The sequence below is a fragment of the Lepus europaeus genome, chromosome 7, assembly GCF_033115175.1.
Source record: "Lepus europaeus isolate LE1 chromosome 7, mLepTim1.pri, whole genome shotgun sequence".
Classification (NCBI taxonomy): Eukaryota; Metazoa; Chordata; class Mammalia; order Lagomorpha; family Leporidae; genus Lepus; species Lepus europaeus.
In genome coordinates, this window is record NC_084833.1 from 119888717 (window position 1) to 119913149 (window position 24433).

The 24433-nt window shown below is 54.0% G+C and overlaps 1 protein-coding gene across 1 annotated transcript in view; it reads left to right on the top strand.

Moving 5' to 3' along the window:
- Positions 1–2770: 2770 nt before the first annotated feature.
- Positions 2771–24433, top strand: part of ST14 (ST14 transmembrane serine protease matriptase) — a 38245-nt gene continuing 16582 nt past the window's right edge. Inside the window, exons 1-3 of the mRNA XM_062198467.1 lie at positions 2771–2971; positions 23796–23955; positions 24196–24323. Of these exons, the coding sequence (XP_062054451.1) occupies positions 2891–2971; positions 23796–23955; positions 24196–24323 (369 nt within the window). The 5' untranslated portion in view covers positions 2771–2890. The remainder of the gene's footprint in view (positions 2972–23795; positions 23956–24195; positions 24324–24433) is intronic.

A 24433-nucleotide genomic window follows, 5' to 3' on the forward strand; every position in this document is an offset into this window, starting at 1 on the left:
CCAGGTGCACCCTCTGATTTATCATGTCACTTTGGATCCGGTTTGCTTTCAGTTATTCCCACTAATTGAAGGGTGTGGTGCCATTGGCAATCCAAAGTGGCAAATTAATTCCTTAAAAGTTGTTAATTAATTAACTAATTAAAAAGGAGGCATCAGGGGCTGGCACCATGGCTCACTTGGTTAATCCTCTGCCTGCGGCGCCAGCATCCTATATGGGCACTGGATTCTGTCCCGGTTGCTCCTCTTCCAGTCCAGCTCACTGCTGTGGCCTGGGAAGGCAGTGGAGGATGGCCCAGGTGCTTGGGCCCCTGCATCCGCATGGGAGACCAGCAGGAAGCACCTGGCTCCTGGCTTCGAATAGGTGCAGCACTGGCCATAGCGGCCATTTGGGGGGTGAACCAACGGAAGGAAGACCTTTCTCTCTGTCTCTCTCACTAACTCTATCTGTCAAATTAAAAAAAAATAAATAAAAAGGAGTCATCACACACACACACACACACACAGAGAGAAACAGAGAGACAGAGAGAGAGAGAGAGATTTTCTATCCACTGGTTCACTTCCCAGATGGCTGCAAAAGCCAGGTCTGGGCCAGGCTAAGACCAAGAGCCAGGAACTCCATCCTGACCTCCTATGCCCACGTATTTGAGCCGTCTTCTGTTGCCTTCCCAAGTGCATCCGCAGAGAGCTGCTGGCTCAGACGTGGAGCAGCCAGGATTTGAAGCAGCACTCTGAAGGGGATGCTGGCATCCTAAGTGGCAGCTTAACCTGCTGTACCACAACACTAGCCTGGACAATTCTTTTTTGATATCACCTGTTTAGCTTTGGAATGCTTTATAAAGTGCAAGGTGGTTGATTTATTTTTCTGGAGTACTTATTACATTGATGGTCTATTGCTCAGAGAAATCAAAACTGAGTAAGACACAGAGAGAAATACGCCATGAAAAACTCCCGGTTGCATGATAGAGGTACAAAGAGACCTTGTTCTGGCTTTGAAACAAGGGAATCTCCCACTGGTGGTCAGGATGGGCTAGGGCAGCAGCAACAGTGAGCGGCCGCCAACTCCACATGCTTCATCGTTACACATGCTACAGTGCACACCTGCCTCCTAGGACCACAGACGGACAGAGGCTTCATTCCAGAAGAAAGCACTGGGATTGTGCGTGTGAACCCTCTCTCGTTCGAGTTTCCTCGGTCACAGATAGCCCCATGGCCGTCCACACTTAACTCTACAGGGAAGGGCACGCAGTCCTAGCCTTCGGGAGCAAACCAACCACTCCAGTGGTGATCTAGGTCCAAAATGCAGAGGTGAGCATGAAGGAGAAGGGGTTCTTGGAGGACAGGGAGCATCAGGGATGGCGCCAAGTTGGAAAAGTGGCTGATGAGAAGTCCAGATAGGAAATGCAGGTGGTGTGGCTACCAGGGAGGGCAGATCAGAGTGCGATGCCATGCCACGGGGGTTGGATTTGGTTTCAAAGAGACTGTGGTTTTAGAAGGTGAAACTGACAGCCATGTGCAGCCGAGATCAGAGCGTGGCAGATGGGAGGCAGGAGACCTCTTTGCATCTGACACAAAACCAGGCAAAGGATGATGAGGGCTGGATTAGGGGGTTCTCTAAATGGAGGTGAAAGAAAGGGGTATGTACATTTGTAGTTTTTTTAAAGATTTATTTATTTATTTGGAAGTCAGATTTACACAGAGAAGGAGAGGCAGAGAGAGAGAGAGAGAGAGAGAGGAAGAGAGAGAGAGAGAGGGAGAGAGAGAGAGAGAGAGAGAGAGGTCTTCCACCTGCTGGTTCATTCCCCAATTGGCCACAATGGCCGGAGCTGTGCTGATCTGAAGGCAGAAGCCAGGAGCTTCATTCTGGGTCTCCGGCGTGGGTGCAGGGGCCCAAGGACTTGGGCCATCTTGTACTGCTTTCCCAGGCCATAGCAGAGAGCTGGATCAGAAGTGGAGCAGCCGTGACTCGAACGGGTGCCTATATGGGATGCTGGAGCTGCAGGCTGGGGCTTTATAGGCTACGCCACAGGGCCAGCCCCCAAGGCAGTGGTTTTTTATTTTGCTCCCTCTTGTTTTCCAGTGCCTAGGCCGGTGCTCAGCACATCCTACGTGCTCAGGAATATCCACTGGCTGTGTACTGTGAATACAGCACCAATGGAGAAGTTCCCCTGCACCTGCCACTGGCGGGGGGGGGGGGGGCGGCGGTCGGGACAGGTGCTCCCTTGGTAATGCCTGGAAGCTGCAAGGTGTTTGGGCTGTACGATGAGCTGTAAGATGAGCTGTAAGATGAGCTGAGTGGCCAAGAGAGAAAGTGTAGGAGGGCTAGAGAGGAGGCTGAGTAACGCTGGGAACTTTGACACACAGGAGCCAGCCTGGGCAAAATAGGGATGGGTCAGGTTCCGATGCTGCGAGTGGCCGAAAGACGGGAGCTGACCCGAGGGCGTTGGGTTTAGCACCTCCGTCTCTGCTGACCCAGCCACCCGGATGGGCGCTGGCCACAGCAGGTGCTTCCTACGGGCCGAGGTAGAGAGGGTGGACGGCGGCCGCGAGGGCTGTCCTCCAGGAGAGGAGTGAACTCCCTTGTTGTTCGAGTCTCCCTGACCACCGCATCTTCAGGCTCGCTCACTTCCCGGCCCGGGAGGTGCCTTTTCGGGGCGGAGCTTCCCGGTGTGGGCGTGGCCGGAGGGGGAGCTGTGACCCGCGAAAGGTGCGCGGGCGGCCGGCGGGGCCAGCCGGGAGAGGCCACACCCAGAAACTACCTGCGCGGGCCAGGAAGAGGAGAGCTGGAGAGAGCCCAGCGCCTCGGTCGCCTGCGCCCCGCGCCCCGCGGGCCATGGGAGCTGGCTGCCCGCAGGGACCACGCCTCTGAGACCCCCCGTCAGCCAGCGGGACCATGAGGAGCGACCGGGCCCGCAAGGGCAGCGGGGGCCCGAAGGACTTCGGCGCGGGACTCAAGTACAGCTCGCGGCAGGAGGTGGGCGAGGGCCGGGGTCGCCGGGGTCGCAGGGGTCGCAGGGGTCGCCGGGGGCCGGGCGCTCAGCCGCGGGCCCCGCGCGCCCCCCGAGCCCCGGAGCGCGGGCCGGCCCGGCTGCGGTGCCCGTTGGCGGCCGGGACGCGGGGCGCGCAGGTGGAATTTCCTGTTCGGCTGGTGCCTGGCCGCGGCGGGCGGGGCGAGCCGGCCGGACCTTTGGTACCAGACCTGCGGCGCGCCGGCCACCGTGGAGGCGGAGGGCCCCGGCCGAGAGGCGCCCGGTTCCTCTCCCGCCTGCCTGCGCCCGCGGCCGGCGCCCTGATTGGCAAAGGGGCCCCGTTTCGGTCCCGCCACGTTGCTTTTTGGGCAGGGGCTCGGAGCGGGTGGTGGGGCCGGCGGAAGGAGGTTCTTGGGGGGTGTGGCGGCTCAGCCGTCCTTGGGCCCCCGCCCCTGCGGCGTTTGTCCCGTCCTGGTCGATAGGGATAGGCGCCTGGGGACCTTTGCCGAGGGCTTTGGCTGCCTTCGAGGCTGGAACTGAGAACTGCAGGGTTTGGCCTTGCTGGGCTGCGGTCTCCAAGGAGGGCAGGGGACTCTCGGGAAGGGGTGTGGGACACGTGGCTTTTGGAAGCAGGAAGCCAGAACAATGAGGGCCCTCTTGGCTGGTGTCAGGAGCCTTGGAAGCTGACGCTGGGAGTTGGGGCTGGATGTGTCACTGTACTGGAGGACACACCTGGGGTTTGCAGCCGGGCGCCACTCTCTTTGTTCAGCTCGGCCCCCGCTTTCACGCGCGGGGCACCGGTGTGTGCTACCAGGCGGGAGTGTTTGGTGACGGGCTTTGCCCCTCGGCAGAGGATGGGCTGTCTCCTGAGACCCCTAACCTCGCAGGAGCCTCCCATCTGCTCCCGTGTGGGGTCAGATACCCGCGCCCTCTCAGATCCATCCCTTTACTCCCAAGCAGCATCCTGGCTTTAGGGAGCTTGCCCAAGTACCAGATGGAGAGGAAGCGGCGACCCAGCTCCTGAGCCGCCGTCTCTTCCTTTCTGAATTGCCAGATGTTTGTGAATCCTTCCTAATTGCCTACCTGGGGCCCCAGTCCGGTGGAGCCTGCTGTGGGGTGTTTGTTATTTCAGTCCTGTTTAGCTTCCCTCCCTCCACGTGGGCCCTTCCCACTTCCCTTCCCCAGGTCTGGGCCACCTGCTGTCTGCCCACACTCCCTCCTCCAGCAGGGGGCTCCCCTCGCACTCTCTCCCTGTCTCCCACAAGCCCTCGGCTCGGTTCCCCCTTGGTCCCTGTGAGGCTCTACTATTCTCCACGCCACTGGGCTGCCCCTTATACCAGTCTGCCAATCCCCTTCCAAGGCTGCTGTCTTTTCTCCAGCAAGCTCCATTCACCCAACTTGCCCTGGGCCAGACACTGCTGGAGGCAGGGCTCTCCAAGACCAGTCTGATAAGCGACACCAGGAGAGATCTGCTGGGCCCTGCTGCACGGAGTGGGCTGGGGACTGCGTGGGTTCTTCTGTCTGTGTATGAGCGGGTTTGCAGAGGGCAACTGTGATGGTCAGAGGGAGAACAGGGAAGCCGACCTCACCCAGTGGCTGGGGCCCTGTTGAATATTTGACGGTGGCTGTTGAAGGTGTTTTGACCTGCAGAGGTCCCGGCTCAGGTCGCTGTTAACCCTGGGCGTGACTCAGCGTCTCTTCAGCCTGTGGAGACCAGGGTGGGAAAATCAGGTGTTTGTTGTTGGGGCCAGAATCAGATATCTGGAGCTGGGCTGTCCCACTCTGGCTGCTCAGAGTCACACGTTAACCAGCCAGAAGTCACTCATTCCCATAGCAGGTGTGTCCCTGGGAGCTGCCAACTCAACATGTGCCAGGTAGAGGGAGGTAGCAGCAAGAAAGAGCCCCCACCACACAGTCCCTGCCTTCAGGGCCACCCTGTATGGTGTGGGGTACAGGATCTCAGTTGTGTGTCCCAAGAGCTAGAGTCTGGATACGTCCAAGGCGGGCTCCTAGGAGGGCTTCTGTCTAACGCGGCCGGCAGGGTCAGCAAGGCACCTGGGGCTGGAAGCTGTGATGTGGCGACAGAGGTGTCCAGCTGGAGCCAAACCCTGATGCTGCTCCCTTCCAGCCCCATGATCTCAGAGGTCCCCTCATCTCTCTCAGCCTCCGTTTCTGTGGCTGTGAAATGGGGATGACGTATTGTGTGCCAGGTTTGTTGCAAAGACTCAAAGGGATACTTGACCATGAAAGCTTTAGTCAGCTGTGGTGTGATGGGAGAGTCTGGGGCTGCAGGCAGCCTGGAGAGAGCAACAGGAAGGTGCTGCAGGTGGAGTCTTGGTGGGATGCAGGTGAGGAGGCTGGGGGTTGTCCATGGAGCCCTGACCCTGCAGAGGGGCCCGCCTGTCTTGCTGACCCACCGAGAGCAGTTGAGACTCTCTTCCTGGAGTCTTCCGGTTTCCACTGTACCCAGCTTCTAGGAGAAAGGATCGTCTCTGAAAAGAAACTGTGTGCTGGCGGCAGACCCACGCTCCCCTCCCCCCACACCCCCAAATGCAGCTCCGGAACACTTCTTTGATCTGTCCAGCAGGTGCAGGGATGAGCACTTGCATGTGCTGGGACAGTGCGAGCAGGGGGTGTGGGGGAGAGCGTGGTGGGCGGTGGGCGGCAAGCAGCAGGAAATGAGGTGTGCTTCTCCAGGGGGCTTTAGAGACCCCCCCCCCCCCAATGCCTGGAAAGTCTCAGCCTTCACACGGTAGACGGGAACGCTGAGGTCTGAGAGATGATGACGCGAGCCTGGCTGCTGCTTCAGTGGTAAGAGGCCCGAGTCGCTGCTCAGGGCCGGCTGGCTGGGTGGCCCGAAGCCCTTGGCGTCATCCGTGGTTGTGGAAGCAGAACGAGGCCCGGCTCCCTCTCCCTCGCCTGGGTACTCACTGCCTGTGGCCAGCGGCCTCTGTCCCTCGGAGCGCTGTGGTCTTGGAGTTCCCCTGCTGTCTGTTCCTTCTCTGATTTGTGGTTCTGCCCAGGCTGCTTGCTGGCTTATGTCTCTCCTGAGAGAGAAGGTCGGCTCTTCCCTGAGGATTTTGGGTGTGCCAGAGCCCCAGGGGACGCGGGTGCCAAACATGGTGTTGCTTCTAGCATTGTGCCGTGGCTCCTGGAGCATCGAGGACACTGGCGATCGCTGGCAGCATGGCCTGAGCAGGCGCTGTGTAGTATCACTTCCCTTACAGAGGAGCACAGCTGGTCCTGGGTATCCACTGGGACTGTTCCTGGGACCAATCCCCGACACTTGAGTCCCTTATGTAAAGTGGTGTAGGATTTGTGCATATGTACATCCTCCTGTATACTTTAAAGATTTTTATTGGCCGGCGCTGCAGCTTACTAGGCTAATCCTCCGCCTGCGGCACCGGCACCCCGGGTTCTAGTCCCGGTTGGGGCGCCGGATTCTGTCCTGGTTGCTCCTCTTCCAGTCAAGCTCTCTGCTGTGGCCCGGGAGTACAGTGCAGGACGGCCCAGGTCCTTGGGCCCTGTACCCGCATGGGAGACCAGGAGAAAGCACCTGGCTCCTGGCTTCAGGTTGGTGCAGTGTGCCGGCCGTATTGGCCATTTGGGAGATGAACCAACGGAAGGAAGACCTTTCTCTTTGTCTCTCTCTCTTACTGTCTAACTCTGCCTGTCAAAAAAAAAATATTTATTTGAGAGGTAGAATTACAGACAGAGAGAGGGAGAGACAGACAGAAAGGTCTTCCATCTGCTGGTTTACTCTGCAAACGGCTACAATGGCCGGAGCTGGGCCAATCCAAAGCCAGGAGCCAGGATCTTCCTCTAGGTCTCCCATGTGGGTGCAGGGGTCCAAGGAATTTAGCCATCTTCCACTGCTTCCTCAGAGAGCTGGATTGGAAGAGGAGCAGCCGGGACTCGAACTAGGGCCCATATGGGATGCCGGCGCCACAGACAGAGGCTTAGCCCACTATGCCACAGTGCCATCCCCTCTCCTGTATACTTTAATTATCTTTGATTGCTTATAGTTACTGATGTGCATAGTTCTTATACTGTATGGTTTAGGGATAACGACAAAGAAAAAAAGTCTGTACATGCCCAATATAGACCCATTTTTAAAAAAATTATTCATTTAATTTATTTGAGAGTCAGAATGATAGCTCCAATCTGTTGGTTTATGCCCCAAGTGCTCCCAACAACCTGGACTGTGAACCAGGAAGTCAATCGGGGCCTCCCACATGGGTGTCAGGAGCCCAAGTACCTGACCATCCCTGTTAACCGTCAGGAAGCACACTAGCCGGAAGCTGGCATTGGGGGTGGAGCTCGGCCTTGAACCCAGGCACTCTGATATGCAAAGTGGGTGTCCCGAGCAGGGTCTTAACCGCTGTGGCAAACCCCCAACCTCGCAAGAATCTGTGCGACCCTTTTCTAGTATTTAATGCCAGAAGGAAAACACGGTGAATGATTTTTTATGAAAAATGCCCAAATGTTCATCTTAGGTTAAAGTGATTCCTTTGGTCCTATGAAAATCATGTTTTCAAGCATTTCCTTACATGGCATCGAAAAAGCCATAGCTCAGTAACACTGCGTGGGGTGATATTTTCCTTGGCCAGCAGCAGGCTCTTCCTGCCCTAGTACGAGACGCGGGTGGGATCGGGTGCAGAGCTGGGTCTCAGTCCAGACATTGTGATATGGGACACCCACGTCCCAAGTGGCATCTTAGCCATGGTACCAAGTGCCCATCCCAGATGCAGTTTAAAAAAAAATTTTCAAGCTGCATTTGGTTCAGTCCGCCGATGTGGAACCAGCACTTACGAAGAGCCAACTGTACTATTATTATTACTGCCCGTGTATAGGAGAGGAAGACAGCACAGAGAGGGTGAGTAGCTTGCCGGAGTCACAGAGCAGAGTGGGAGCGGGATCTAATTGGTGCTCAGTCTTGGCTTTGCTGCAGTCTCTCAGGACTGCCACACACAAAGCAGGGCTGTCAGCCCCAGGGCCTGAGCCAGGGACGGATTACCCAGGGATATTTCTGAGCTGCCCGGGGCTCGTTATAGGAGCCTTGGGTGGTGTGGGGACGGGACTGGGCCTGGGAACGGCGGGCTGCTCTGGCAGTGCGCATCCTGTCTGGTGTGGGGAGGAAGGCGCTCTGCCTTCGCGCAAAGCTTGTCGACAACAATTTTCCTTTTCGCGTGGCCAAGAGCTTTCCTAGAAGCAGCTGGAAATTCTAGCCTCGGGCATTCGACGTCTTCAGGACTCGCCGCCTCTGTCTGGGTTTAGCATCTCTCCGAGGGTTTTCCGTGGCATCCTTGCAGGAGCTGACTTGGGCCAGAGCCGCGGCCACCGTCTCTGCGGCCCAGGGTGGTGATCCTGGGGCAGGATGGTGATGACAGAGGTGGAGGAAATGGCGACAGCCGTTTGTGTCCTTCACTGCATATGTGGCTTGAGTTTATCCCCCTGTACCCTCACAGCAGGTGTCTGGAGGAAAAATTGCCCAGTTTCCAGACGAGAACACTGAGACTCAAAGGGTTTGTAAGAGCAACCCGGAGGCGGTGAGAAGCAGAGCAAGAATTCACACTTGGATCTGTGTGACTTTCAAAGCCTATGATGTTAACCACAGGGCCGTCATAAAGTCATGTTCCAAAGACAATGATGATTGATGTGTGTCCCGGGCAAAATCCTAAAACGCATCATTAAACAGAGAGTTGTGAGCTTATAAAAAAACAAGTGGTGATCACCAGGCGCCAGCCCAAGGCACGAACATCCCCTCCCTCTAAGCTCGTCTGGCTTCCCCCTTTTGATGAGGTTCCTCCGCCCTGAGACCAGGCGCACAGCTGGAGTTGTGATTCCAAGGCTTGAACCCAGTGCTGCTCTGTTTGTTACACACAGGACTAGAGGTCCTGGTGGAAATCTAAAATGCAAAACACCCAGAACCCACCCAAGCCGGAGACCCAAGCCAGAGAACCAAGCCATGCACACGCTCAGCCCTCCCTCTCCTTCCCGCCTGCATTCTCTCACCCAGTGGTGGTTGTACTGGGGAAGGCGTGCGCCCACCTCCAGTCTGCCGGGCTCCGTGGCCAACTGGGGGCCCCTGGGAGGTAGGGGTGGGTTGTGTGTGATGGAGCAGCTGTGCCTGGGAGAACCCAGACATGGATCCACGCCGGGCAGTGGCCTCAGGCTGCCCCTCACTCCCTGTGGGTTCTGTGCCCTTCCATACTTAGTGACAGCTCAGGGAAAGGTTGGAGCTCCACCTGTCAGAGGGTGACACCCGGGCGTGTGGGAAAGGGCGACAGGGTGCATGACGGAATTCTGAGCCATGGAGAGCTGGCCAGGCTGGGTTAGGAGTGAGTGTGGTGCTCCCCAGTGGACACAGGCACCGCCTCCTTCCTGTGGGCAGGTGTGTGGAGCTGGCACCGCTGTGGTAGGGCCCGGATTCGGACTGGACAGCCATCCAGGAAAGGCCAGGTGTGTCATGTGGCTGCCCATCTGAAAGTAAGAAAGTGGGGCTGGTGCTGTGGCACAGCGGGTTAAAAGCCTGGCCTGAAGTGCCGGCATCCCATGTGGTTCACTCCCACATGGCTACAACAGCCAGAGCTGAGCTGATCCCGAGTCAGGAGCCAGGAGCTTCCTCCAGGTCTCCCATGTGGGTGCAGGGGCTCAAGGACATGGACCATCTTCTACTGCTTTCCAGGCCACAGCAGAGAGCTGGATCAGAAGAGGAGCAGCCGGGACTCGAACCGGTGTCCACGAAGCTAACATGGCCCCTCCTCCCCCAAAGATGCCCTCCCCAGTACAGCCACCCCCTTCCTTCTGCCGCAAGTCCACTCTTGCAGCAGCAAAACCGGGCAGACCCTCAAGATACTCAGAGAAACGAGAGGTGCACCAGCACCACGTAACCCCTTCTCGTTCACATTCGTGAGAGCTGAGAGCTGGAGGAGGAATTCTCATGTTGGAATTAGCAGAAAAGGCTGTGGCCCCCGGAGGGCCAGGAGGAGAAGAGGCTGGGCCAAGTCCAAACCAAAGGAGGCCCGGGGACAGCAGTGGCCAGGCCAGGTCTGATACCTGAGAGCAAGGGCTGCCAGCAGAGCCCTGGCAGGTGGATTGAGCATTCTCTCCTGCCCAGGGTGAGGGGGGCACCTTGGGATACAGGCCTGGAAACGTCCCTGGGTATTCCAGCCTGTGCAGGGTGGCTACTAAACCTGGTGGTGGGGAGAGGAGTCCCTCAGTCAGTCAGGTGCTAACTCTGGGGAAGGTCAAGGCTGGAGGAAAGCAGTAGCAGGGGGAAACTGAGGCACCGTGTTCCCCAGGACTGCCTGTTACCCAGCGTGGCAGTGGGCACTGTTGGTACCAAGTGGATGGTGCTGCTCAGAAAGGCGGTGAGGACCCAGGGGGCAGACTGAGGGTTGGGTGGCCCCAGAAGGGGTCAACCTCAGGCAAGGTTTGGGAGGTGGTGAGGGGAGCCCAGTCCTGCTGAGTGGGCGGAAGGGGCCAGCGTCCTGGTCCTCTTGGCCGGGAGGCTAGGCCAGAGGTGAGGTGAGTCAGTTCCCAGGCTGCTGCAGGGAAACCTGTATCTAGTGGGGAGCACGGTGAGACCTTGTCCCCAAGGGCTTAGGAAGTGAGCTTTAGGGGTGGGTGGTAGCACCGTGTGTCAGCTGCTACTTGGGCCGCCTGCACCCCACAGTGGAGTGCCTCTTCGGCTCCCGGCTGCTTTGCTTCCCACTAACGCTACCGGGAAATCAGCAGATGATGGCCCAAGCGCTTGGGTCCCTGCCACCCCCGTGGGAGACCAGGATGGAGTTCCCAGCTCCTGGTTTCGGCCTGGTCCAGCGCTGGCTGTTGCAGGCATTTGGTAAGCGAACCAGCAGATGGAAGACTTTTTTCATTCTCTGTCTTTCCCTCTGTGTGTCACTGTGCCTTTCAGTTTAATGAATAATCTTTTTCTCTTTCAAGAATTGAGTTTTGTAGCAGGTAGACTTTTGCAGCATGTTTCTTCTTCTATATGTATGTATTTTAAACAGTTTATTGAGGCCCGGGTGACAAACAGGAGGCTTTACAGATGTAATGCTCATGACTTGATGAGTCTGGACCTGTGTGTGCACCTGCCCCACCGTCACCACCATAAACACATGCACCTCCTCCATACGTTTCCTCCGTCCATTTCATCTCATTATTATTACAGTAAAAAAGGACGCTTAGCCTGAGACCTGCCCTCTTAGCAAAAGCTTGAGTTTACAACACAGCATTGCTGACCAAGGGCACGGTGCAGCAAGTAGGCCCTAGGACTCACTCAGCCCCGTGCAAGGTGCACCTGAAACATCTGCCTCTTCCCCTCCCCCACTCCCGTGCTTCTGTGGGTTTGACTATTTCAGATCCCGCATGAAAGAGAAATCATAAAATTTTTTTTTCTGTGTCTGGCTTATTTTGCCTAGAGTGATGTTGTCCCCAGGTTCACCCATGTTGTTTACAAAGGCAGGATTCCCTTTGGTTTTGAAATGAAGGTTGACTAATAATCCATTACATGTGTGTGTGTGCATGTGCACCCATGGATATAATATTTTCTTTGTTCACTGTGAATAATGCTGCCGGGAACACAGCAGTGCGGACCCAGATTTCAACTCCCTTTGGATGAATACCAGATGTGCAGGACGTCCTTCAAGGCAGTGGCTGTCTCTGCGGCTGTTTGCTTGTCTGTAATGGTGCTGGTAGTGGTGCTGGTGCTGGTGTCGGTAGCAGCCGCCCTGTGGCCCCCAGAGTGCAACGGGGCTGCCGCTCTGCAGTCAGGAAGATCCAGTCTGAAATCCAGCTTTGCCGCTTTGTAGCTGGCTGCGTGCGTGATAAGAACCCTCTGATAAGCTCTTTGCCCAACTGAAGGGTGTAAGAACTAGGGGTGAGCCACCCTAGGCTGAAAATGCCTAGCATGGCACAGAGGTGCCCCCGGGTGATGAGTGCATTTGGTGTGGCTGAGTCTGAGATAGGACGGATGTGAAATCCCACTGTGAGCCGGGGGAGGTGACCCAGAGCTTGCTTGGGCACTGGCCCATGGGCAGACTCCTTTCCCAGTGCTGTCCAGAGGCTGCTGGGCCAGGAGCTCTGAGGCCTGCTCAGCTGCGAATGGTCCAACTCCATGTTTGCCTTGTTATTGTTTTCAGGTTCTCATAAATTGCCTTTTGTGAAAAAAAAAAAAAAAAAAAAACCAAAACTTTATTTATTTATTTGAATGGCAGAGAAATAGAGAGGGAGAGACAGAAAGAGCTTCCATTTACCGGTTTACACCCCAAATGGCCGCAATGACCAGGAGCCAGGAGCGCTACCCAGGTCTCCCTTGTGGGTGGCAGGGGCCCATGCTGTCTTCGGCTGCCTTCCCAGGTGCATTAGCAGGGAGCTAGATTGGAAGTGGAGCAGCTGGAACTCGAAGTGGTGCTCATATGGGATGCCGGTGTCACAAGTGGCGGTGTAACCACTGTGCTACAACACCAACCCCATACATTGCCTTTAGAAAAAAAAAAAAGATTTATTTATTTGAAAGGCAGAGTGAGGGAGAGACAGAGAGAGATCTTCCATCTGCTGGTTCACTCCCCAGGTACCAGCAACAGTCAGGTCTGGGCCAGGCTGAAACCAGGAACCAGGACTCCCATCCTGGTCTCCCATGTGAGAGACAGGAACCCAAGGACTTGGGCCATCATCTGCCACCTCCCAGGTACATTGACAGAAAGCTGGATTGGAAGTATGGAGCAGTCAGGACTGGGACCAGGCACTCTAATCCAGGACACAGGTGTCCCAAACTGTGGCTTAACCTGCTGTGCCACAGCACCATGGCTGCATAACTTGCCTTTGTAATAAGGTTTTTCTTGTTTTAAGAAGCATTTTTGGACATGGCTGGAAACTTGATGTGTAAGTTGAGGCCTAAGGGATAGGGTGACCTCGCTGGATGAGCCACCCTGGAATGGGAGTGGAGGCCCTTCTGGTACTCCAATCAGCAGGTGCACATGGGTCGGCCTTGCCTCGACTCCCTTGGGCATCTGGAAAGACCCCCTCCTGTACCCAGGTCTTTGAGGCCCACACAGAGCACTTGTGCTGTTAAGGTTTTTTGCTTTGTTTTGATGTTTTGAACTTCAGTTCCAGCTGCTGCACCAGCCCAGAGGGAAGAGTGAGGCTGCCGGGCTTTGGGCGGATGGGTGGGGGGGCCATGGGTGGGTCAATCGGATTGAAAGGAGGTGGTAGGTAGGCCCCTGTCATTAGCAGCAATAAGCTAATTATGTTCTACCGCAGCTCTACCTGGAAGGCCATAAAGGGTTATTAACCCACTTAGAGAGGGGAAACCGAGGCACAGTGGGCAGTGTATTCCCAATGGCCCAGGGGTCTCAGTCCTGACCTCGCTTCTAGGCCACAGAAGGGCCTCACGCCCCCCCCCCCCCCCGAAAAGGAGAGGAGAGCTTTGTGTTGGGGCCCCGCTGCAGGGTGCACTGTCCCCTTCCTGGAGCCTGGCCACAGCCGAATGGGCAGGGCCCTGGGCCGTGCTGGGAGGTGAGGACTGGCCGAGGCTCGAAACCCGCGGGAGCCTGTGGTTCCTGTGTGTTGACACAGTGCCCGTGGCCAGCTGAGTCAGGCGGCGGCGGCGGGGGACTTTCCCCCACGCTCGGGTGGCTGTGGGCACTTGGTTCACTTCCTTCAGTGGGAGCTGTTGGCTGTGCTCTCTTCTCTCAGCGGCCTGGCTCCTCCTGGGGCCCCACAGCCCCAGGCAGCACACAAACAGCTGGTCCAGCCAACCCCTGGGAGGAGCCAGAGTGTGTGTTTCTGAGGACTTGGGGATGACGTTGCATCCCGGGTTGGGAGGATCCCAGGGTGCAGAGGCGGAGCCCAGCCACAGGACAGCAGGTGCCTTGCATCCCAGGAGCTTGCTGAGTGTCTGGCTGGTGATGGGAAGTGAATGAGCCCGCCCGCAGCCTCCTGGAAATGGTAGGTGGAGATTCTCAAACTTTCCTGTTCCCGAGAATGCGCCGGGCGCCTCTGACAAGCTTCCAGACCCCAGGCTGCTAAGGCGGTATGTTCACTGAGGGGGCGTGGGAGTCTGCGTGCTGACCAAGCGCTGTGTTTGTTTCAGTTCACTTTATGGTTTTAAAAGGTTTATTTTATTTATTTGAAAGGCAGAATCACACACACACACACACACACACACACAGAGAGAGAGAGAGGGAGGGAGAGAGAAATCAATCTTCTATCTGCTGGTTCACTCCCCAGATGGCCACAATGGTCAGGGCTGGACCAGGCTGAAGCCAGGAGCCAGGAGCTTCTTCCAGGTCTGCAATGTGGGTGCAGAGGCTGAGGCACTGGGGCCATCTTCCACTGCTTTTCCCAGGCCATTAACGGGGAGCTGGATTGGAAGTGGAGCAGCCAGGATGGGAGCCAACACCTATATGGGATGCCAGTGTCACAGGTGGAGGCTTAACCTGCTATACTACAGCACTGGCCCCTCAATTTATATATATATATGTATATATATATATATGTATATATATATATTTAAAGATTTAGTTTTATTATTAACTTGACAGAGTTACACAGAGAGAGGAGAGGCAGAGAAAGAGAGAGGTCTTCCATCCGCTGGTTCACTCCCCAATTGGCTGTAACGGCTGGAGCTACACCGATCCAAAGCCAGGAGCCGGGAGCTTCTTCCAGGTCTCCCACGAGGGTGCAGGGGCCCAAAGACTTGGCCATCTTCTGCTTTCCCAGGCCATAGCAGAGAGCTGGATCGGAAGTGGAGCAGCCAGGACTTGAACTGGCGCCCATATGGGATGCCGGCACTGCAGGCAGCGGCTTACCTGCTATGCCATAGCACTGGCTTCTCAATTTACATTTTGTTGCTGTTTTTTTACTACCAAAAAGAAGAGTGGGAAATGCTGGTGGCACACTCATCAGGAACCATAGCCTCTTCTGGGGTCTGAGAATCCAGCTTCTTGAGAGGTTTCTTCCTGGGGTCTATGAGTGGGGGGGAGAAGTCCAGTGTGGGCTCCCCCCTTTTTAATTTGCCCCTTGGTGATCCCTTGATGAACAGTGCAGTATCCTCTCTGCATAAGGCCCTGGGGGCCTGCTCTGCCACTGTGGCAGGTCAGGTGAGGCCCCTGCCCACAGAAACCTGCAGGTACATAGTTGCCAGAGTTCACGGTGGCTGTTGGCTTAGCTGCAGAGAGCCCTGGAGGGAGATGGGCACCTTTTACATTCTGCAACTCCACCATCATGTAGTGTTGATTTTGGAGGTCATTGCCATGGTGTTTCTGAGACCCTGGGCAGGAGTTAACTGAGAGAGCTGGCGGGATGGAGCAGCCGAGGAGGGGTGGAGCAGCCGAGGAGGGATGGAGCAGCCGAGGAGGGATGGAGCAGCCGAGGAGGGATGTGCCGGCCCTGCCTGTCCCTTGAGAAGGAAGGCATCTTCACTGCACCGCAGAAGGCGCTCACTATGGGAAACCACCGCAGGTGCCCAGCTTGTACTTTCCCTTCCTGCCTGAACAATCGCAGGGATATTTTACAGCTCTCATGGCCCTGGCTGTGCCGATGACATCATGAAACTGACATCTGTGCCATCCGGTGGGTGGGTTACTGAGTCACTGGATGCATAAGTCGAGAGCGCCTGCCACATATCAGCGAGAGTCGGCAGTGACACATGAGCCTCAGGTCTGAGCCACACTCGCCGTGTCCCCAGCCCCTGACTTCCCCTCTGCTCCTTGACCTTGATGTCCAGCATGGCAGGCAGGTGACCAGCTGCCACGTGACTGCCCTTCTCAGCCCTCCCAGGTTCTGTCCCCTGCCTTTCCCAGCCTTAGCCAGATGGGGAACCATCAGGAAAGAAAAGGGTCTGGCATGAAGGTCTCATCTGCTTTGATGAGAATCCTGCGTGGCCGTGTGGGTGGTTAGTACATTTTGCAGTCAATGCGTATCGAAGCTCTTTGTGGCTGCTTTTCTCCAATGCAGACCCTGTTCTGGGCCACCAATGGGCAAGTTCTGAGGTCACAGGCCCCAGAGTGTGCACCGAGTGACGGGTCTAACTGTGTGCTTAGGGGACAGCAGAGGGCTCCTCTCTGTGGGGAGGATTCTTGGGTTGACTTGGAGAGAGTTTTGTTTGCTCTGCGGTTAGCTTTCAGCCTTGGTGAATTTCCTACTTAATGGGAGCAGGGTGACCACAAGGGTCCTTCCTACATCATCAATAAAATGTTCCTTTTTTTTTTTTTTTTTTTTTTTGCTTTCTATAAATCCCTGGGGAGGACGCGTATGACTTGCACGAGTGTATTTAAGACAGTAGAAAATAATATGGCCAGGGCTCCAACATCCTCCCTGGGTTTCTGGACCTGCCTCTCAGTTTCCCCCCTGCCCTCCAGGAAGTTTGCTGGCAATAGCAGTAACCTGACCCTGTCCCTGCCTCCTGCCTCCTGGGTGCTCTCCACTTGTCTTTAATCTGTGCCTGCATGCCCTACACCCTTTGTCCCATCTCTCCTCCCGGAAGTCCGTCCCTGTTCTCTGGCTGAGTGGCTTCCAGCCACGCTGTGATGGTGGGGACTTCTGCGTGACTGGAGCCGGCAGATAGGAAGAGGTCTTGATAGCTACGAGTCTCTCTGGGTTTGTGGTCGGCAAGCACCTGGCTTCACAGCACGGCGTTTCATGTGTACAACTGCAAGTATGTTTACTTTGGAGAGGGAGAGACAGAGAGGACAAGGCAGGCACAGGCCTACTTCCTCTTCCCTTAGCTCTGTGGCCGACAGAGAGATTATGCGTGCAATAAAGCCGGGGTGGATGGGAGTCCCTGCAGAGCTGTTTCTTCTTCCTCCTCCCCTATTACTCAACTCCCTGCATCGGTTTCTGGGATCAAACCCATGTGGGCCTGAAACCTGGTCTAGGAGTTGGAAGAGCCTGGCTCGTGTGCTCTGCCGACTTCCCTAGCTTTGTGACCGGGCGCAGGCTACTCTTCTCTGGGCCTCACTGCCTTAGCCACACACTGACAGGCTTTGTAAGATGATCTGACTTATGTCTGAAAGTGGAGCTGAGAGCTAGGGTGATACAAGGAAGCGGGCTGGTTACTGATTGCACAGCGTTTCTGGGCTGAGTGGAGCCCCAGGACTCACACTTGTTCCCGGAGTTCTGGAAGCCGACCCGACCGACCGAGGGAGTGGTGGCCACCCTGGTGTGACCTTGCAAAGCATCGTTTCTCTCTGCCTTGTTTAGAAAACAAGGGTGGTAACTGAATTGTTGTGAGGGTCAGGTAAGAAAGTAGTTGAGAAGCCACTCTGCAAATTGAAAATGCATCATAAGTAAATTATGATTTTGTGACGTTTCGTATATCCATCTACCTATTCCTACAGTCTATTTAGAGACCCTGGCTGAAGTCTTTGTGTTTTTTCATTCTTAAATAGGTTCAGAGAGCCAAGGACTGTCAGATATCTAAAGAAGCCTACAACTTGAAACAGAAAGGCAAACTTAAGTCCAAGGGTAATTGAAGAAAAACCTAGTTGGTTTCCTAAGAAAGAGTGAGAAGGTGGTGCGTTCACAACAGCCAGGGTGGCACCCGACGAGAGCCAGGAGCCAGGAGCTCCATCTGGTTCTCCCGTGTGGGTGGCCGGGGCCCAAACACCATGGCCATCTTCCACTGCCTTCCCAGGAGCATTAGCAGGGAACTGGACTGGAAGTGAAGCAGTTGGGATTAGAACTGGTTCCGATATGGGATGCCAGTGCTGCAGGCAGTGGCTTAGCGTGCCATGCCAGAGTATGGGCGCCATGTTATTTCTTTTTTAAATCCTTTGCATTTCCACATGAATTTCAGAGTCAGCTGATTAGTTTCCACAAAACACCTGAAGAGATTTGGATCAAGATAGCACTAACTTTATAGATAAGTTTGAGGAGAATAAATACCTTAACAATATTGAGTGGGGCCAGCGCTGTGGTGCGGCAGGTTAAAGCCCAGGCCCACCATACCTGCATCCTATCCGGGCGCTGGTCCTAGTCCCGGCTGCTCCACTTCCGATCCAAATCCCTGCTAATACAGCTCCCTGCTGAATACATCTGGGAAAGTAGCAGAGGATGGCCCAAGCCCTTGGGCCCCTGCACCCGTGTGGGAGACCTAGAAGAAGCTCCTGGCTCTTAGCTGTGGATCGGCCCAGCTCCGGCTATTGTAGGGAAAATGTTTGCAAAGTGTACTTATATATCTGATAAAAGACTTGTATCCAGTATATGTTAAGAACTCTCAAAATTCAATATGAAAACAAACACACTAGTAAAAAATAGGCAAAATATTTGAAAAGACACTTTACCAAAGAAAATAAATGGATGGCAATTAAGCACAAAAAAATGATGCACAGCATCATTGGTCATAAAATGCCATCGCACAAACTGGCTCATACTTAAAAGACTGACCTCACCAAGTGTTAGTGGGATGTGGAGCAGCTGGGATTCTCACACACTGCCGCTGGGAAGGTAAAATGGTCCAACCACTTTGAAAAACAGTTTGGCAGTGTCTTAAAAAGTTAAGCATATACCTGCCATGGGAACTCGTTATTCCACTGCTCTGTATTTACCTAATAGAAATGAAAGCATATGCCAAGGGAAACATTCAGGAGTATTTATTGCTGTTTCCTTTGTAATAGCCTCAAACCAGAAACAACCCAAATGCCCGTCATCAGGAGAACAGACAAGCACATTATTGTGTCTCCACCCAGTGGTACTCAGTAACAGAAAGGAATGCGATACTGAAATATGGAACAGCCTGGACCAAGCTCGAACTAATGGTGTTGAGCGAAAAAGAGTCCCGACTGTAGAATCCCATTCACACAAAGTTCTTTAAAGAAAAAAAAAAGACAGAGATCCTACATGATATTTGCTGTACATTGTGATTTAATGCTATAACTAGTACTCCAACAGTATTTTTCACTTTGTGTTGCTATGTGGGGGCAAACTGTTGAAATCTTTACTTAATATATACTAAACTGATCTTCTGTATATAAAGAGAATTGAAAATGAATCTTGATGTGAATGGAAAGGGAGAGGGAGCGGGAAAGGGGAGGGTTGCAGGTGGGAGGGAAGTTATGGGGGGGGGGAGCCATTGTAATCCATAAGCTGTACACTGGAAATTTATATTCATTAAATAAAAGTTAAAAAAAAAGAAAAGAAAAAGATTTATTTATTTATTTATTTATTTGAAAGTCAAAGTTACAGAGATGGAGAGCCAGAGGCAGAGAGAGAGAGAGAGAGATTATCTTCCATCCTCTGCTTCACTCCCCAAATGGTCACAATGGCTGGGACTGGGGCAGGCCAAGGCCAAGGGCCAGAAGCTTCTTCTGGGTCTCCCATGTAGGAGCAGGGGCCCAAGCACTTGAGCCATCACCTGCCGTCTGCCAGGATCTGCATTAGTAGGAGGCTGGAATTAGTGTGCGTGCTGGAACTCGAACTCAGGACACTCCACAGTGCCCCTAGCGCCATCTTAACTGCAGTGCCAAACACGCACCCCCTTGATATTTTTGACTATGTTTGCATTTTCGCTTATCTTTCTCGTCATTCACTGAGCCCTTTGAACTTGAAGGTGGGTGCCCCACTTTGGCTCCGGGAGATACCGGTTTCTTTGTTGCTGTCCTCTTCTCTGCCAGGCTTAGGGTGGGGCTCAGGTTCTACAGAAGATGGAGGTGAGCTGAGGGGGGAGATGTTGCAAGTCTCCAAATCCCCACCTCTCGACACCCATGGGGAATGGGAGGAATGCGTCTGGGGAAATGGAGCCTGGGGTCTTCTGGGTTTGAGGGCACCAGGACGGAGGAGGGAGGCTGCAGCGAAAGGGTGGGAAATGAAGGGGAATGAGTGTGTTGTCCTACATGTTCCCGAGGGCTCCTGCCAGTCAGGTTAGAAAGTTGTTCTCCGGAGCAGTAACCATCCCAGAGAAAGGTCCGCGTAGCTCAGCCTTTAGGAGTGCCCGGGAAAACGATCTGGCAAGCTCCCTGTGGCAAGCTGCGCCCACAGGACTTTCAGTCATTCTCGGTGGCCTCCTCCCTGAATACAGATGAGCAGCCACAGAGTCCCAGGCGTCTGACAGAAACCTTCAGCATGGAAGAGGAAGTCAGAGACAGAGAGGAGGTAGCCAGCAGAAATGGAAACGTGGAGATTTTGCATCTGTGAAACAAACACAGGATGCTTGCGTGAAACAAATACAAAGGAGAATCCACAGAACAAGAAAACCCTCAGAAATGAGAATTTGTGATAGGAAAAACTTAATAGAAAGGTTAAAAATAATGTGATGGATACTACAGAGAAAGATGTTAGTGGATCAACAGAGCGAGAATTGAGGGCAGGTAGGCCAGAGAGAGTGAAGGGAGGACGAAGCCCAAGAAACAAGACAGTTTCCCAGAGTGAAAGATGCAAGGTCTACAATGCAAGGGCCTGTGGAGAGCTCAGGATAATGAAATTTAAAGAGCCAATTCAAAGCATATCGTGAACACTTTCAGAGAAAGACAGCAAAGTCATACGTAAAACAAAAGCAAAATTAAAGCTAAAAACAATGGGCCTTCAAAATTCTAAGTGAACATTATTTTAAACCTATAGTTTTTTTAATCTTATTTTTTTAAAGATTCATGTATTTATTTGAAAGTCAGAGTTAGAGAGAGAGAGAGAGAGATCCTCCAATCCACTGGTTTACTCTGCCGATGGTCACAATGGCCAAGGCTGAGCCAGACAGAAGCCAGGAGCCAGGCAGGCCTCCCGTGTGGGTTCAGGGGCCTCAGCACTTGGCCATCTTCCACTGCTCTTCCCAGGCCATTAGCAGGGAGCTGGACTGGAAGTGGAGCAGCCAGGAATCAAACCAGTGCCCATATGGGATGCTGGCGTCTGAGGTGGTGGCTTAACCAGCTATAGCACAATGACAGCGCCAAACCTATAGTTTTATACCCAGCCAAGCTGCCAACAAATGTGAATGCAGAATAAAAATATTTTCAGAAACATGTAAAGTGACTTTCTCAGGAAGCTACTAAAGTATGTGCTCCACCAAAATTATGTAAATCAAGACGGGTGAAGATGGGCAACCCAGGGCCGGCGCTGCAGCTCAATAGGCTAATCCTCCGCCTATGGCACTGGCACACCGGGTTCTAGTCCCGGTTGGGGCACTAGATTCTGTCCCAGTTGCCCCTCTTCCAGGCCAGCTCTCTGCTATGGCCCGGGAAGGCAGTGGAGGATGGCCCAGGTCCTTGGGCCCTGCACCCGCATGGGAGACCAGGAGAAGCACCTGGCTCCTGGCTTTGGATGAGCGCGATGCACCGGCCGCAGTGGCCATTGGAGGGTGAACCAACGGCAAAAAGGAAGACCTTTCTCTCTGTCTCTCTCTCTCACTATCCACTCTGCCTGTCAAAAAAAAAAAAAAAATTATCCGAGGGAACTTCAAAGTGTTCATGGAAAACGCACATTGTCTCTTATTTCCATTTTCCCATCAAGTTTTTGAAGCCCTCTTGTATGTAAGGATCGGGGTATGTGTTCAAAAGAAACCAAAGTTAAACGTCCGCCTGCAATGCCGGCATCGCATCTGGGTGTCTGTTCAAGACCCAGCTGCTCCACTTCCCATCCAGCTCCCTGCTGATGCTCCTGGGAAAGCAGTGGAAGGCGGCCCAAGTGTCTATGCTCCTGCACCCAAATGGGAGACTCGGGGGAAGCTCAGGGCTCCTGACTTGGGCCTGACTCAGCCCTGGCTGTTGCGGCCATTTGGGGAGTGAACCAGTGGATGGAAGATTTCTTTCTCTCTCTCTTTTTCCTCCTCTGTCTGTAACACTGCCTGCAAATAAATTTTAAAAATAAGAAGTAAGACAAAATAAAACAAACTGAAACCAAAGTCTAACAAGTAACATTATGCTAGGCTGACTTTTGACTTAGGGCTGAAAAAAAAAAAGAAAGAAAGAAAGAAAGAAACCCAAGCAAGTGTGAAAATCTGCAGCAGGAAAAACAAATAAATTGTACAGCAAACAATACATTCACGGTCTAATAATAATGAAAAAAAAACTGAAAACATAGAGTATGGATGTAATTTGTTAAAACTGGTCCTATAGCTATTGGGAGGATGGAGAAAGAAAGGAATGACATTAAATCCTTGCCAAGAAGTAAGTTGATGATATTTTAAATAGAAGAAATGAGAGATGGTGGTATTGACATATTATCTGGAAATGTGCAGGCAAATCCCAGAAGTAGCTTGAAAGCATGTTAAGGGGCCGGCACTGTGGCATAGTGGGTAAAGCCACCGCCTGCAGTGCCTGCATCCCATATGGGCACCGATTCGAGTCCTGGCTGCTCCACTTCCTATCCAGCCCTCTGCTATGGCCTGGGAAAGCAGAAGATGGCCCAGGTCCTTGGTCTCCTGTACCTAAGTGGAAGACCCAGAGGAAACTCCTGGTTCCTGGCTTTGGATCAGCGGATTTCCGGCCGTTGTGGCCAATTGGGGAATGAACCAGCGGATGGAAGACCTCTCTCTCTCTCTGCTTCTCCTTCTTTCTCTGTGTAACTCTGACTTTCAAATCAATAAATTAATTTAAAAAAAGAAAGCATGTTAAGTGGTTGTCTCTGCATGTGTGTTCCTGTGTCATGTTAAAGTCACAAGTATGTCCAATTAGGAAACTAAAACTGGAACTCTTAAGTACCCGATGTGGAAAGAGAAGTCTTTCACAGCAGCGAGTTCATAGATACATGTGACCAACCAAGAAACGTGGGTGCCGGCATATACTGCTGAGCTAAGAGGCGGGCACCAGAAAGACCACCTCAGGAGGTGCTGGAGGTGCGAGTTGGAGGTGGGGGCCTCAGCTCTTCCTGCACACACCCTGTTGGAGTGGGTTTGAGGTATTGAAACCTAAAGCATCGACAGGCCAGGAGCCAGGGTCTCTCCAGGATTGGGGGGGGGGGGCACAGAGTGGACTGGGGGAAGAGAAGGCTGCTGTCCACCTTGGGGTGCCGAGGACCCCCACCTGCACCCTCCGACTCACGCCTCATCATCGTGGACACCGCCTCCTGGGGAGGAACTCCAGGAGGCGGCCATTGTGTGTTGCTTTGGCTCTGTTGGGTCTGAGTGTGGGTGTGGATTCTAGCACACACCTGGACTTCTGTCCTCGCCCTGAGACCCTGGACAGGAACGTCCAAGGCTGAAAGCAGAATGATTTGTTCTATCCAGGCACTTTATTTTTTTTTTTTAAAAAGGTTTATTTATTTGATAGAGTGACAGAGAGAGATTGAGAGAGAGAGAGATCTTCCATCCTCTGGTTCATTCCCCAGATGGCTGCGATGGCCAGCACTAGGCCAAGGCCAGAGCCAGGAGCCAGAAACTCCATTCTGGTCTCCCACATGGGTGGCAGAGACCCAAGCACTTGGGTCATCTCCTGCTTTTCTCAGGCCATTAGCAGGGAGCTGCACTGTAAGTGGAACAGCCGGGGCTCGAACCGGTGCCCATATGGGATGCCGTTGTTACAGGCGGCGGCTTTACCTGCTACAGCACAGTATAGAGTCCCTTTAGAGCTGATTGGGTTTTCTGCCTTTTCCCTTTGGGCAGGCTAATCACTGGCAGGGCAAGGCTAGGGTGTGTTGTTTCCGTGCTCCTGGCCCAGGTGACCCTGGTGGGGCTGTGTCTACTGCAGGCAGGGGCTACCCTGCCAAGTCTGCATGGAGGCACTGTGTACCTATGGTGGCCCGGGCTGGGGCCACGGTCCCCTACCTGGACAGCCCTTGGTTTCATTTTCATTTAAATGACCAGTTCATGAGCCAGTCCCAGCTTTCCTTATTAGGACTTATTGGGGGCTGGGCTGGCGCGGTGCTGACTTGCTCACCTGGGTACTTCTCTCTGTTCAGAACATGAATGGCTTCGAGGAAGGCGTGGAGTTCTTGCCAGTCAACAACGCCAAGAAGGTGGAGAAGCGCGGCCGGAGGCGCTGGGTGGTGCTGGTGGCTGTGCTGTTTGCATTCCTCCTGCTGTCGCTCCTGGTGGGCTTCCTGGTGTGGCACTTCCAGTGTGAGTCTCACAGGGCTGGCTGCCCCTCCTCGCTCAGTGGGCAGACCCAGGGGCCACCCTGGGAGACCCCGGGGGAGAGAAAGGGGTTGGGTTGAGGGGCAGGTGAGGAGGGTGTTGGGGGTTGAGGGAGCCGAGGAACTGGTCACAGCAGGTGCACTGGCCCTTCCCTAACCTGCCTGTTCCCGGGGGAACACAGGTGGGCTTGTGCCCCTGCCCCTCACTGCTCCCCTTATCTCCCAGACCGGGAAGTGCAGGTGCAGAAGGTCTTCAACGGCTACCTGAGGATCACAAATGAGAACTTCCTGGACGCCTACGAGAACTCCAACTCCACTGAATTTATGAGCCTGGCCAGCAAGGTGAAGGAAGCGGTGAGTCCAGGCGCCAGGTGGAGAGTCCGCCCCCACACCCCACACTGTCTACCCTGACACCCCCCCAGGTGGGGAGCCTGCCCCCCACCCACTGTCTGCCCTGACACCCC